Source organism: Chlamydotis macqueenii, chromosome 3, assembly GCF_036417535.1.
Source record: "Chlamydotis macqueenii isolate bChlMac1 chromosome 3, bChlMac1.mat, whole genome shotgun sequence".
NCBI lineage: Eukaryota > Metazoa > Chordata > Aves > Otidiformes > Otididae > Chlamydotis > Chlamydotis macqueenii.
Window position 1 is genome coordinate 109,904,754 of NC_141558.1, and position 15,882 is coordinate 109,920,635.

The following is a 15,882-nucleotide window of genomic DNA, read 5'->3' on the forward strand; positions in this document are numbered from 1 at the left end:
TGCGCGAATGTTTAGCCTACCATCGCTTTCTGGACGGTTGGGATGCTGAGAAAAATCCCTTGGGGCTATTTCTATGGGATTTATTGACCGCTCTGTTGTACAGCTGACCAATTCCTGTGCAGCCTGAGACACTGTTTTGTAGACATTGTACCCCGAGATAAATTTATCCGTTCACCCATTATGTGACCTGTGTATCGGATCAGGTCCATACAATGGACCCTGGTAGCAGCAGCTCGAGCCCTGACGAATTGACTGTCTATCTTCCGAGGTTCGTGACAGGAGCTTACTCGCTACCCACTCTGTTAAAAGGATTACCTAACCATTGCACAATCGCTATGGAGACCAGATGGTCTTTTTGCATGTTTCTTTAGACAAATTGGGTTCAGTGTTCCCTTATGAATAGATATAAGCCCTCAAAGCCCCCTTGTTGAATGTAGTTTCTGCTCCCAGATGAAGAATTCTGAATGTAAACTCATTGCTTGTTTGTCATCTGCACCTCCTGGATAAAGGAAGGCAGTTTTGCTGGGGGGTTCGCAATTTGTTCAGCAGCGTGGAGCTTAGGAATTTTGTGTGTTGTCTTCTGTTTACCTTGAATCGAAAGTCCAGACTGCATATGACATTTTAAAAACTGTTTACACAAATGGATGCATTTAGCGGTGCAAGGCAAGGGTGTCCTAAGTAGCACCCTTCCAAATTGTTAGAATAAGCAAGTTAAACAGTTGATTTTTGGTTTTTTTTTTTTTTTTTGAGGGTAAGATTAAATTTCTGCAGGTTGTCTGTTTCATCAAACGTCTTTGTGGCAGGAGCCACGAATTTGTGTTTATAGATTAGTAGCATCTCTAGCATGATCCAGATACCTCTTCTAAAACATTTATTTGCTAACCTTTTTCTAGACTTGCTGTTGAGACCATTTTTAGTTCTAGTTTGCAACATTTACCTTTGGTTTTGGTAAGGTTAGCAAAATACCTAGGCTACCAGTAAATTCCTTTCAATATCTTCAAGGTTCTTATATGGTAAAATGAGTCAAAAAGAGCAAAACTCAATGTGTTCAAAGCAAGTAGTTATTCAATTGAAAATTATGAATGATAGCCACTGAATTTACACAGAAAGTAGTATTTTTGGGAGGTACTGTATTAAGAATGGTTTCTAGTTAAAACATTTGTTCTAGAACTGAGCCTAAGATGTTGTACAGCTTCTACTCAATCCCTCAACTGCTGATGTATTTTGTGGGATTTCGCTTCTGTCCTTTTGTTTTGAGTTTTGCAGCCTTTGTGTGCCAAGCGAACAGCTAAAATGTTCAGATGGTCAGGAGGAACTTGGGTCTTGTTACCTTTGAGTGTCTGCAGTGCTTGGTGCTGCCTTTTTCTTGTTTTACTGGCAGATTATCTTAAAATCACAAGAAACCTACAGAGGGAGGTTGCTGGGTGGTTAGTGGAGCGAATTGTGTGATGGCCTTTCCCTGCAAGGGTCGTAGTTGGAATCCAGGCATGGTGAAGGATAAACAGATGCTGCAGGACGTTGCTCTCATTGGTTTGGTCCAAATTGTAATGGATCGCCGCACAATCCTGCCATCTGTAATTGGTCTTCCGACAAGCAAACTAGAAGGGACTCAAAGTTTGCCCTAACTTGTCAGTGAATGGGGAGAAGGACAGAATTAGAAAATAAAACACTTAGCAAACAGTGACAGTCATAATTCAATGTCAGTTGTTGAAATATGTTTATAAAATGTACATCTAAAGACCAGGAATTCTCTTAACCAGACCTCTCTTCTCCATTTGTAACTTCTGTCTGATTTTTTTTGGTATCCATTTTGCTTATGGCTGGAGTAAAATGTAAATTCTATTTGACTGAGAGCCCTTTTTTGGGATTTTTTTTTGGTGTTTTCTAGGAAGGCTGCGTGCAACTCTATCCTGGTTTTGGCAAGTGTAGCCGCTGGCTGTGAAGACAATGCAGAGCATGCTAACTGCTAACCCTGCCCGTGTTTGAGAGTGATCCTACAGGTATGCTCTTTGTTTTATACTGTGCTTTTCATCTAGAAACACTAAGGGCTGGAAGAAGAGGTGCTGAAATATGTACGAACTCCAGAAGATAAGATTTTATTTTCACAATGGCTTATTTTGACAAAATTTTAATGAGGCTGCTGTGTGTTTTCCTAAGAGTGATAGTCCGAGATTCAAGATGCGAAGAAGCACAGTGCCTATGGAAAAAGCGCTTTGATGTTGTTTTGATAAATTACAAACAGTGGAGATTCACTGCAAGTAACAAAAAGAACAGACAGATTTTTTTACTTTGGAGTATGCTTTATGTAGATCCAAAATCTTCAGCTGTCTCACTGGGGCAATTTGACTGCTCCCGTGTGTGCTATTCCCTGTGAATTCGGTAAAAAGCTGAAGAGCATGTTACTAAGTGAACTATCAAACTGTGCCATGCTGAATGAACCTAATGTAGTTTCATGCTATGATGGAAGATGAGGCTACTTACCAGCCAAGTTATTTTTTTGTTTGATTTTTTTGGTGTGGGTTTTTTTGTTCTTTCTCCTGACTTGACTCCATTTAAACACAAAGTTGGGATTTGCCGAACAGTTTATTGAGGCAACACTTGGTTGCACAGAAATTAGCCAAGCTGAAACTGCAGTGGGCTTGTCTTCTGGTAGAAGGGATGTCTCTGAAAGTAGAGTTTGCTTTACATCTAACTTACTATTATCTTGCTGTCTCCTTTTCATTATGCCATTGTTCTTGGGACCAGAGATTTTGTAAGTTATAAGAAAAGGATGTTGCTGAGGGTGTGGGTGGAGAAAGGTGTTGACATGATTTCAATGGAGCTAGATTCCAGCTTTATAACAGAGGGGTAATGAACCATACAGAGAACAGGCTTTCCTAGCCTGACCCTAAAATAAGTTCAGTTATGAATTTAATGTTATAAATGGCTATTTAATGGCTTTTTGGAAACAATTGTTTCATATCATTTTTTAAAAAGGCGCTTTCCTGTGTAGAGGGTAAAAATGGTCTGTTATTTTTCACTCTGTCTTCTAGCCATTGTTTCTAATGAAACTTCTTAATTTAGTGGAAAATGGGGAATTCAGAAAGCCAATACAGTCTTCAGGGATCAAAAAATCATGCTGCTGCTACAGCTGGTGCCAAGCAGAAGCCTTGCTCTCTGAAGATTCGCAGCATTCATGCTAAAGATGAAAAGTCTTGCTCTGTGCATGGATGGGGACATACCAGTAGTGGCTCAAACTACAAATCGAGGTCCCTCGCCAGAAGCTGCCTTTCGCACTTCAAGACTAGTCAGCCTTATTCATCTAGACTGGGTGACACTGTGGTGAAGGTCTCTAAAAACAGTGCCCATGCCAAACACAGGACAAATGCCTCAGGGGACTACTGCCAAGGAAATAATGCGGTGTTTTTGCCCGAGAACGGTTTCCACTATATTGGCCTTCAAGATGGAAGTAATCATGCTGCCTCTCGTGAATGCAATGGACACATTTTAAACTGCTATGGAAAGAATGAGAGTCTTGCATCAACCTCCCCGTCAGAGGACAGGAGGAGTCCAAAAGTTCTCATTAAAACACTGGGGAAGCTGGATGGTTGCTTGAGGGTCGAGTTCCACAACAGCAGCAACAGCAAGGTACTAACTGAGGAGTCCAGTGGACCGGTCCAGTTGCTGAGGTATTCGCCTGCCTTGGAATCTAAGCCAAATAACCTGCTTGATGTCAGGAGGAATTCCAGCGCAGACTGTTCTTCAAGCCATCGTTTGTCACCTACTGATTCAAGGCTTCGATCTAGCAAAGGAAGCTCCCTCAGCTCCGAGTCTTCATGGTATGACTCTCTCTGGGGAAATGCTGGGGATATCAATGAGTTGGATGGCCCGTATTTGACCAGGAGCACTCCAGATACAAGCATTCATGCCAGTTTCCCAGCTAGTGACAACAAGAAGTCTTTCAACCAAAGTTCATCTCTTTCCTCGCTCCGAGATATCTGTAAGGATACAAATTTGGAAAGCACCCCTCCACCTAGGATCAGGCTGTCTGATGAGTATCTTGACGCTCATGGTAGCCTGAGCAACCGAGTCTCGTTTGCCTCAGACATTGATGTTCCCTCCAGGGTAGAGCAGGGAAGTCCTGCACGTTACTCCTCCTACACGCTGCCATGCAGAAAGTTCAAACCCCTCAGTGAGGATGCGTCCAAGAAGGATACGTTAAAAAACCGAATGCGACGCATCAGTGACTGGACGGGAAGTCTCTCAAGGAAGAAAAGGAAGCTGCAGGTATGTACAAACCCCAGCCTAAGTGCCCAAAAGTTTTCTTGTAGATACCTCTTACAAATTGTATCAGGTTTCTCTTTCTCGCAGGATAATTACTTGCTAATCTCATTTGGTAATATGTGTAATTCTGTGAAGTATTGCGTCCTAGAGCTGTCTGAAATCTCAAAAGCAAAAAAAAAGAAACACATTGTGTGTGCAAATTTTCCCTTTCTATTTTGCCACCATCTTAGCTAACTCCAATCTCTGCAGCTTAATCTCTCAGTGAATCAAGTTTTGAAATCATTGCATTATTTACAAAGTGACTTGGAGTTTTTAAGCCTTCTCTCTATTTCACCTATGCAAATATAACCTAGATATCATATATATGCTATGAATCAGCATACATTATCTAAAGAGTGTGGAAAGAGCGGGATATAAATATCTTTTCAGGTGTTCCCTGTTTGTATTATTGGCTTCATCACTCTGTCACTCACTGTCACTCCATCTCGAGCAAGGCAAGCAACTGTAGAGTACTGACCAGAGCTGCTGGTTCTGCCTCCACCTGCTCTGAAGGCATTCCGTGGAGCGCCCTCCTCCTTCCTGCCTGTCAGCTTAGTTCACCAGATGGAAAAGCTTTTGAGTTGCCATCTGGCTCGCCGGGAGATGGTAGTGTGAAGGAGGAGATGGGAGGGAGGGCAAGAGGGAGGGCAAGGATGTTTCTTTAGAGGAATTTAAGGCAAATCCTGTTAATAGGAGTGTAGGATTCCTGTGGTCAGGAATGAAATGCTCGTCTCTAGCTGCAGGCCCCAGAATTGGCTCTTGAAATGCCAGATTGTGCCTGGACTTCTGCGCATGAGTTTGCAAGCTGAGATGGAGGGCAGAGACTGTTTCTGGTTTTGATTTGGATTTTTTTTTTTTTTTTTTTTCCAATCTTGCCTAGGCTTTCTCATACAGGTACAGTCACTGTGCTTCCCTAAATGTGAGGGATCTGCTCCCTTTCAGCAACATAGGCGTGCTGGCCACTTCAGAAGTGAGTGGAGAGTGAAGGGAGCCCTATAACACACACTTTCTGGGGCATGTAGAGCAAATGCTGTCTCCTGTGTTGGAAATTTGGACAGGTATCGTGCTTAACAGGCAGTCTGTCATTGCAGTGTAAAACTCCTAGACTCAGAAATGAGGTCAGCATAAGGTTTGCCAGCATAAATCCTAGGTAAAGGCTACGGAACTGGGAAAATGAAAATGAAAGCTGTTTACTTGGATCACTTCTTTTGTAAGTTGGTGCTCATGTATTTTATCAGATGCTGTCTTTTCACCTTCTTACTCAGCTGTGAAAGAGAAGGCAGAAAAACTGGAATAGTGGAGAGTCTGTGTCTTGTGCCAGGATTCTTCACCAATTTCAACATCCATAGCTGTTCTGGATTTTACAGCCAGGCTTTACATACGATCTCTGCATCCCAGACCTTTGCCATGTATTACTTAGTTATGACATTTTCAGAATGGTATTTGTGGTGCACAATTCATAGCTGTTTTGAATTCTCTGTGCGGTGAACTGACATCAGACACAGCAAGGAAATTTGGCTGGTGAGATTGCATCGAGCTTTAATCTGATTCTGGTAGAAGGAACTCGACTCTAGCTCCAGAAATCTTGATTTCTTAGAAAAAGGCATAGGAAATAGTTAGTCATTGATTTTTATCAGGCAACTATTCAGCGACAGAAAGGATAAGAGAGGTAGTGAATGCTTTATGGTTTTGCCTTCCTCGTGAGGCTTGGTTAGCTCCTTTCTGCCTTCGATGCTTTGAGTCACCTGCTGTCTCTTCCGGAGGTTGCCGTGTTGTAATTTGGTGGCAATTACACTCTCACCGGGTCCTTTGGCTTAAAAAGGCAGAAGTACTGTGTGCGGTTATGACCTGTCAGATGGTTAGTCCCTGTTTGTAGGACTGTTCATCAGCAGTGATTGTAGCCTTCGTGCTTTGCTCTGAACAACGTGTCCCTTCCTCAGTACGTTACTCATAACCGATTGTGAGTCACTTGGGCCGAACGTAGGTGAAAGCTGGAATATTTCCCCGTAAGCAGGCCTGAGCACGGGTGCTGGCTGGGTGGCTAGATCCCTCCAGCTGCCCCACTGGATACGAGTCAGCCAAGCCTCCTGCTTCATGGAGGCACAGGACCAGGGGGCACAGTCTCGGCATATTGAGGCCAGTACCTTGCCACTAGAAAGGCAGTGGGGCTCAGTCCCCTTTGTGAACAAATTGCAGCTTAAAATCTGGAGGGCTTTTCCCCAGCTTGAAGGCTGTTTCCACACCCTCTTACTCTGATGCTTGCTAATTTGCAGAGTAAATGTAGTCCTGGCCATTTTGTTCTGATGCCAGTATTATCCGCTACACTGGTTATCCTGCCCTGTTATTTCATCTGTTGTGATTTATTTAAAGGGAGAAATGGTATCTTTTCTCAGCCTGTCTTTGTGGGGCTGTGCAGACTCTCTTTGGTCCCCTGTCTTAAGATAGGAAGTCTGTTTCCTTTTCATTCTGGCACCTTTCCACTGCACCTGTTTTAAATAATCCATAAACAGATTTGGATATGGGATATTCCAGGGGAGCCCTCGGCTATGGCCTGTCCAGTGACTTGGATGTTTCCTTATGTCTGACTTGATCTGATACATCCTGGAATTGAGTTTGCCTTTCTAATAATGGTCTCACGTCAAGACTTGCAGTCATTCTGTGCCATCGTTGCACGAGGCTGTCCAAATGCGTTCCCTCACTGCATCACTGGTGCTCTACTGCATGGCATGTCCTCATTTAGTCGAATCCTTGCCGAAACAGCATTGGTGAGATGCTGTATCACAATGCACTGTGTGGGAGCAGCAAGGTGTATGTGATGCATGTGACACCTGCGGACAGAATTCAGACAGACTTGTTGCACAGTCAGCCACTGCTGAAGGTGGTGGTGTAAACTCGGCGTGCAACTGTATAACATGGAGAAAATGAGCAAACGCTGTGTAAAATGGAGATCCAGCCACTAGAAACAGCTGCTGCAGATAGCTTCTTCACTGAAGTAAATAGCCTCTTGATAAGAATCAGTGCTGAAATTTCCTGACTTTATAAGCCAGAGCCCTGCCATGGGGCGTGAAGAGAATTTAGAAGAAAAGTACATTGAGACAACCTCTTTATTTGACTTGAAAACTGGTATTAGATTCTACTTTTGACTTGGTTCCTAATGAATTTAGCAGGCTGCATTGTTTCCTGCGCTGCTCTGTACAGCTAATTATTACATGCGTCACTTTGTCTAATTGGTGTCTTAGTTAGCCACTTTGTCTTTCGCGTTATCTATAACTGTTCCAGGGTGTATCTCAGGCGCTGAGAGATCTGCTTGAATGCAGCTGAGCAGAAACACGGGTAGTGTTCCATGATCGCTAGATGCAACGGAGAGAAAATGAGCAGAAAGTCGCCTAGCAGGGAAATCACCACCAGCAGCAATTTGGGTCAGAACTTTTCAGTGGTGACCAGCTACTGCTACAGTGACAAACTTCCCTGAGGACCAGCAGAAACTGCGTGACTGCCAATTCTGTTCTTTTAAAAAAAAATAAAATACAAGTGAGATTGTCATGGTGAAGTGTATGTATTCATTTTGGATCCTGTGTCCATTTACTCTACTCCGACATTTCCTCATTTCTACCCTTCCTCTGGTTGTGGAGGAAAGAGAGGATGTGGTCAGTGGCTATAGATGAACAGGTTTATCCCACCCTCTTTATTAATGCTTGTTCTTCCAGTGGTGGCCCTTCACAGCAGGCACCTTCTTATGTATCTTGTTGTTTTTCTGATTAGTGTTTTGTGACTGAAAGAAATACATATTCTTAATAAACTGTATGTTAATGTTTTCTAGAAGACACTGGCGGTTCCTGGAGAACAGTTAAAATACAGGATTTTGTTGCACCCATACAGTGACAGTAATTAAGAAGAGGGAGGAGAAAGCTTCTGGTTTCCCACTGAGTTGCAGATGGCCGGCACAGTTGTACGATCCACGTTGTACGGTCTTTTTGTGGTCATAAACACATTATACATGTGGTTTTTATTTTTATTTTCCCCCTCCTTTCCCTCCCTTTACCATAGAAAAAGCAAAACTGTTGATGTTTAGGGAGTTACTCTGGGATAACGCTGATTAACACTAAGTAAGATTTGAGGAAGGTTGCTCCATTACCAGGAGAACTGGATCTTTGTGGGCAAAGTGATCTGGAAAGATAGACTTGAACTTGAATGTACCGTAAGTGAATGTGGGTTTCAGTTGACGCTGGCTTTTTTGAGGCCGTGACCGGCGGTGTCTTGCTGCTTGAGAAGTGGCTTGTCTGGCGACGCTTGGGAGGGCATGCGATCCCACTGTTGCTCTTGGCTGCACTGGAGATCGTGATGCTATCAAAACACGGCACAGCTTTTCCACTGCCGTTTTGAAGAGCATCAAGTAGGAAGCAAAGGAACAAAAAAGTAGTTGCTTTCAAAGCTGCTGGTGAGAGCAGCTCACAGGAGACCAAGGTTTATTTACTTTATTCATGTACAGAAGTCTGTGAGCAAATAAATGCTTCTAGAGAGGCAGTCTAAACTTGAAAGTATAATAGCTTTACTATTACTGAGGGTAATTGCTTCACTTCTTGGATTATTTTTAGTCATCTCTCCTTTTCTCTTCCCTCGTGCTTTTCAAGCAACACTCTCAAATTTTCTGTGCTGCAAAAGGCAGCAGGCTTTTTTGTTGTATGCTCTTAAATCTCGATTACTTTTAAATACCATCAGTAACACTTAAGTTGGGAAGACAATAAGTGGCTTCTTACAATGTATGACGTGGTTTTCAACAGTGAAGGGAGCTCTGTCTTGTGTACTATGAAAAATCCCAGACCATCACTGGAGCTGGGAGGGTTGGGAGCAGTCAGCAAGTTACGGGGAACAGCTTAAGAAAGAAAAGGCCCGGTCTGTCAACCAGGTCCCATGTCGACAAGCAGTAGCAAGAAACAGGCCCAAGTTAGCATCCGTATCACAGGACAAAGTTGAAGTCATGTATGAAATACCACCAGGGCTGAGTATTTCAAAAAAGATTGGCCATCCTGTTCAATACAAGGGGTGAAGTTGTGCAATGCAATTAGGAGAAAGGCCTGTCGATGCTCCCAAGGGTGTTTCCAGCAAGTCAGGAAATACACACCTCTGCAGTCTGGAGGCTGGATTCGTGCCAGTCAGCAAGTGCGTCTTTTCTTTTCTTAAATTACATCTTCTGTTAGATTAGATTCTTGTCAATTGGTCAATACTAACGAGCTTAAAATATTCTCAACTTCTGACCTTTTTTTGTGTTGGTTAAGCACAGTTTGTATGACAAATAGAAAGCGGAGGTAGAATCAGCTTAGCTGTTCTGAAGTTAAATGTGGCTGCCCCTCAGAAATGGAGTGTCACCAAAGTATTGAAACCCCTGTAATAATAAAGAAACTTGTGGTGCTCTTCCCGCTTGTACTCAAACAGGCATGTAAGCGGTGGTCCATGGGATTCAGCCAGAGGATGTGGTGGTCTCCTGGAGTCCGTCGGGTTTCAGCCAGTAGAAGCCCCAGTGGTTACTAGTGAATTTGGAGATTACTCGCAGGTTTCTGTGTTAACAAAGCTCACAGACTTCGTGGTTAATGTTTAATGGGGTTCTGCTGAGAAAACCCTGAGTGGTGGCACTGACAGTGTCAGTGGCTGCCGAGGCAAAGGCTGTGATGTAATGGTGAAAAGAGGTGGCCCTTGATGAAGGAACTGGCTGTGGCTAAACATGAAACAAATTTAAATGCCAAATGAGGTGTGTCTTTTCGTCGTAACTCTGGTGACTGATCGCTAGTAATTTCCTTTTTTGCGCAGGAGCCAAAGTGTAAAGATGGGAGCGAATACTTTGACAGCAGAATGGACAACTTCACCACGGACACACTGGCACCATCGCAGCTCTCCACTTCGCTGTGGTCACCTGGCTCCAGTCATGTCCTGTCCCAGAGAAGCGAGTCTGCCAATGCGATCAGCAGTGATGCCTTGAGGCAGAACATTTACGAAAACTTCATGCGGGAGCTGGAAATGAGCAGAACGAACCTGGAGAACACCGAGACCTCGTCAGAAACGGAGGACTCCAGTGGCGAGTCCCTCAGCTCCTTGGAGCAGCTGGATTTGTTGTATGAAAAAGAGCAAGGAGTGGTGCGTAAGGCAGGGTGGCTGTTCTTCAAACCCCTGGTGACCCTGCAGAAGGAGAAGAAGCTAGAGCTGGTCACACGGCGAAAGTGGAAGCAGTACTGGGTCACGCTCAAAGGTAAGCCACCACATTGCTCCTTTGGCTTGGCAGCAGCAACGGTATCCATTGTGTCTCAGCAACTTTTCATGTGTGCTGGTTTCTGTTAGCAGTTCACGGGCATCAGCAGTTCATGCCTAACTTTACACGGTCTACCTACATGGTTAAAGTGGAGCATGTGCCCAAGCAGCCACTAAACTGAGTGTGTTTGCTTTTACATCTCTAGTGTTGCACTTTGTACCATAGTGGGAATTGTTTTGTCTGACTTCCTAGTTTCTGTACTGATGCAGAATTGGGGGTTTAGAAAGATGCTTTTGGATGTTTTGAGGTCAAAGACCAAATTGAACCAAAACTGAGAAAAATACAGAACTTAGACCTCTGTCCTGAGGGGGTCAAAATGTAAGGATCAGGAGAAGTTCCTGGTGCCCCATTCCCTGTCACAGGCACACAGTTCCTTGGGCTCTCCTATGAGATTTAATTAAAGTTGGGCTAAGTTAATTGTAAAAATGTTCAGTTTGTTTCCAGTGCTTCAGGTGACAACATAGCGAAGAGGTGAACTCCCCGTGCTAGAGCATTTACACAGAAAAGTGTGCGATTCAGGGCAGAAGAGGCTGAAGCAGCAGCAGCAGCGGGGGGAAGCCCTGTGATGCCTGAGACTTGGCTGCCGTGGACGACTCCTAGTCTCCCTCCTTTCCCTGGATGGTCTTTCAACTTGCCCGCTCCCCTCAATGGCAACCCCTTCTGGTTTCGGCGTGCCCACCTTCCCCTCTCCCCCGGCTGCTCCTGCTGCGAAATGGCCCCATGGGAAGGCAGTCCTCTTAAAAGGGGCTGCTGCTAGTGGGGTGCGGTGGGATTGCTGTGCTCAGCGCTGAGCTGATGGCTTAGGGTAATAGAGCTGGCAGGTGTGCCGCAAGAAGTGTACAAGTGTCTGGGAGTATGAGAAGGAAAATAACATCTATTGTGGGGAAGAAGAGGAATTTAATGAGTGAGTTCATAGGCTTTTTTTTTTTTTTTTTTTTTTTTGAGTTCTATCCAAAGGGTTTGCCTTTCAGTAAATATAATACTAAGTTAATGAGTAAGGAAATGATCAGACTTCATAATTTCCTAGCATATCTGGGACTGGAGGAGAGTAAATAACCACTTTCCCACAGGTTGCCCTTTTCAAAATTCTGCATGGGTGTAGACCTGAAGAAAAGTAACGGTGAACAGTGAGTGCTGGGAATGTTGTCCTTGATAGTGCTGATTTAAAAGAAGCAAACTCGCAAGAATGTAGCAATTCTGCCTAATAATTTGGAGACCTGTTATCCAAGGGATCAAAATGTAGGCAGTCTTAACAGTTTAAATGACTTATCTTGATCACTAGATAGCATGAATCACGCTTACAAGCAGTCTATACAAAAGGAAAAACAATATCTGACTGCCACCCTCTTATTGTATGTGTTTGTGTTATGCAGTATGAATATGAGTTTGGTCTGCCTCTTCTAAAATTCAAGTAGTTTCTAAACAATCCTGTCAAAACTCTAAACTGAAGTACATAATATATTAGTTGTTTGTGCGTTACTGGGATAGTGAAGCTCTGGGAAGGAATTTAGGTGCTTTGTGTTTGGTTCTCTGCTTTAAAATTGGCTTATTGGTGACCTTGAACGAGTCATGTCCCTTCTTGTTACCTCAGTTGCCGCAGCTATAAAAAAATGAATAATAAAATTATTTCTAAAAAGCTTTATTAAGTTCTGATGTTATAAGAAGTATTAGATACAAAGCTTCTCACTTTGGATGGGTGATATGGCTGCGTTCATGGTACACTATCTCTTCCGCTTTGTTAGCTGTTTTAAATATACATTCCTCATTTCCTTGATCTCGTACCTTTATTGTGCTGTCGAGGCTTTTACTGCCAAAATAAACTCGCCTGTCTGGATATCAAGGCGTAGTTCTGTTTTCATAATATGCTGTATCAAGATCAAGGCGCTTGCTTTGGTTCTCCTTACACAGGATTTTGACTAAATCTGTATTTAATTTGTTCTTGAAGTTTAAATAGCCAAGATATTTTAAAATATGACTTAAAATAGCCACATAGGCAAATGGAGAACAGCATGTTTCTTTGCACTCTGTTGAGATTTGTTTAATTATAAGTATGCAGAAGGCTTATAACCATCTGGTTACCTGCCAGACTTCAAAGTATACATGTCCTGAGGCCTCTGCTCTGCTTTCAGGGCCACCAAGACCTGAGCTTGAAGAGTAACCCTTTAACAAGAGGAACTCTTTTCCATCTGTCCTGTCTAATTAATTGCCCTCCCCCTTCAGTTCAAGTTTTGATTAAAATACTTGGACAGTAATCAGTCCCAGTGTGTCTGTCAGAGTTCAGGAAACTAGCTGCTTCCAGGGATTGCTCAACATGACCCGAAGATATACTTGGAGTGCCATCCACTTAAACACACATGCATGCCCTTTGGCTTTTTTTTTTAGCGTACATATAAACTGTTAGGATAAAAAACAACTTATCTTTAGTTACCTTTTTGATAACACATAGTGGAAATGTGGGAGTTTAAAATAGAACTTAATTTGCACTTTCCTAAAATACAGAAGTGGAAGTGGTTGTACAGACCTGCTGCTGAAAACAAGAGGGGATTTGGTTTTGTTTGTTTAGTTTGCGCTGTTACATTGAAATGATGGCAGAAGTGCCATGCCAAATACGCAGAATTTAACAAACCATATCCTTCTTTTCCAACTGCAGAGATCTCCAAGTGTTTCTGTGTCATAAAGAGGATCAAGTAAAGGCTGCTAAGGGGAAAGGATAGGATGAAGTCTACCGGATCTGCTCTTACTTTAAATATTCTGCCAGAGACTCTGGACAGTAGTACGAAAAGATGCACTTAAGTAATATAGAGGCATTTCTATTTGTTGGATTCCTTCCTTTGTAAACTTTTTAGTCATCACATGATTTGGTCAGTAAACTCTGACATATATTTCCCTTTTTCTTGTAACTCCTGTACATTGACTGGCACTGAAGAATGTGATGAAATCCACCTGATGGATCTACCTTTTCATACTCTTTAGATTTGGGCTGTATGAGGACTGGTGTACTCCACCACTTTTCACAGCAAATGTGCTCCATAAACTCTAATAAGCCCATCCTTCCCCTTTACCAGACAGAAGAAGCAAAATCTTTGATTTTGGTTCTGATTTCAGATTTGATCTTTAAGGAAGCTCCCCTTGAATTTACATGACTTTGGATGATGTGTCTAGGATTTTTTTAATACAACGTTAAGTGTTAATGTTAGAGAAGTACTAAAATAAGGTTGAACTCTGTTTTTACCTGACTATTTTAAAAGCATCCACAAAGGAAACATTGCTATTTTTCAAGTTTTGCAACATCCCCTTGATATGTTCTTCCTAGGCCTATTTGTGTGTGCATACGTACACACAATGTGTTGCACAGAGAAACACCAACAGCCTGAAAATCAACAAGTCAACCCAAAATCTCACTTCTGGTGCTGCCCTGTCTTGTGGTGCCTCTTTGATTTGAAGGTAATACAACAAAAAAAAAATAGACTAGAGAGATAACAATGCTGTAGCCCAGGCAAACTTAATCCTTATATTGGCCGAGTTTCAAGTCCTCTACTGAATATGTATAGGGTTACAGCAGTAATATATTAATGGATTACTAGACCCTAAAAAACCACTTTGATCATTTAGTCTGACTCGCAATGTAATGAGGTCATAGGTCTTCCCTGAATTAATTCCTGAATGAATTTGAGTATATTCTTTGGAGAAGGCTCGCTTTGCTGCGGAATCCACAACCAGCCTCAGATTTTTCTAGCTGACTAGGTTATTCTCAGTTTACTAAATGTATTTATAGTATCTGGTCGTAGTTCTTCCAGGTTAAACATCCAGCCATAGTGTAGTATTAATTTATCTTCCAAATGAAAAAGAAAAAAACACCAAAAACCCCCAAAAACCAAAACTATACCACACTCACTATTATTAAACTGCCATTTCCCAGGGGTGAAAGTGAGGTTTATTTACTTATTTTCTCTCAATGCACAACCAGCCGAAGAAATTATTGAGAAGGATAGGGTAGATTTAACTAGATTCTTTTAGTAATGCAGTTCAATCTGTGACCTCTTGGACAGGCAAATCGTTGAGTCTCAGAGGACAGTGGATTGTAACATGGGGCAAGAATGGTGGGGATGGAAAGGACAGGCCTTTCTTAAGCCAGCTTCAATGCCAAAGGCAGCAGGGCAATGTAGTTGTACTGCTGGGACTGGGATCAGGTCTCTTTTGCTGTCCTCCAGAAGTAATTCCTCTTGTTATCCTCAGGATTGTCATTAAGGATGAAGTTTGTTTTCTGGATACAAGTCTTGTTCCTTACATGTTGCACTATCTATGAGACTGACCATGCTCAAATTCAACTCCTTTAAACCATTTTAAATTATTCAGATTTTGTTCATTGTCTAAGTCTACAGTTTGCAGGTAGATTCAAGAAAATCCAGTTTAAATTTGAGAAGTTTATTCACTAAGTGTGTTGTTTCAAGACAAAAGGTTTTGCAAGTCTTTTCAACAAATACAAAGATTTCTTAGGTGGCTGTTATGAGAGAGTTGGTTCAATTTACTAAAGAAACAGAAAAGCCAATTTAACTAAGCAGGAATTAATCTATTCTACATGCTTTTACATTTTAATAGACTGAATTTATTCATAGAATCACAGAATGGTTTGAGTTGGAAAGGACCTTGTAAAAGTCTTCTAATCCAACCCCCCTGCAAGAAGCAGGGACATGTTTCACTAGATCAGGTTGCTCAAACCCTATACAATCTGGCCTTGAACATTTCCGTGTTGAAGTACTCTGTGGTTTTTTTTGTTTTTTTTTTTTTTTTCTTCAGTCCATGAATGTTTGTTATGTCCCTGTTAGATGTCTGTTCCAACTTCTCATTGCCAAATTCATCATTAACTTTACCTATTTTCCAGTTTAGAGGATCTTCCTTTTTTCTCTATTTTGAAGAGAGGCAGAAATTATGTTCCCTGTCATTGAAGGGTATCTTAAACACAAAAGCATTAATATCAGAGAACTCAAATGTGAGATCCGGAACTTACTTTCTCTGTATGTTTTTTGTCCCTCTGAACTATAAAGGTTGTACTCTGCTGTTTTATGAAACCTATGGAAGGAACTCGATGGAGCAGAGCAGTTTGCCTCGATATGCCCTCTTTGCAGAAGACAGTATAGTACAGTCTGTTCCAGAACATCCCAAGAAAGAAAATGTGTTCTGTCTCAGCAATTCTTTTGGAGATGTCTACTTATTTCAGGTAACAGTATATATATATATATATATATATGTAATTTTGTGGTTTTTTTCCATTTTAGAAT

The 15,882-nt window shown here is 42.2% G+C and overlaps 1 protein-coding gene across 1 annotated transcript in view; it reads left to right on the forward strand.

The window, feature by feature from the left end:
- TIAM2 (TIAM Rac1 associated GEF 2) overlaps positions 1-15,882 on the forward strand; it is a 98,502-nt gene that overhangs the window by 5,454 nt on the left and 77,166 nt on the right. The window contains exons 2-5 of the mRNA XM_086743243.1: positions 1,889-2,000; positions 3,064-4,266; positions 10,108-10,543; positions 15,649-15,821. Coding sequence (XP_086599369.1) covers positions 3,070-4,266; positions 10,108-10,543; positions 15,649-15,821 — 1,806 coding nt within the window. The 5' untranslated portion in view covers positions 1,889-2,000; positions 3,064-3,069. The remainder of the gene's footprint in view (positions 1-1,888; positions 2,001-3,063; positions 4,267-10,107; positions 10,544-15,648; positions 15,822-15,882) is intronic.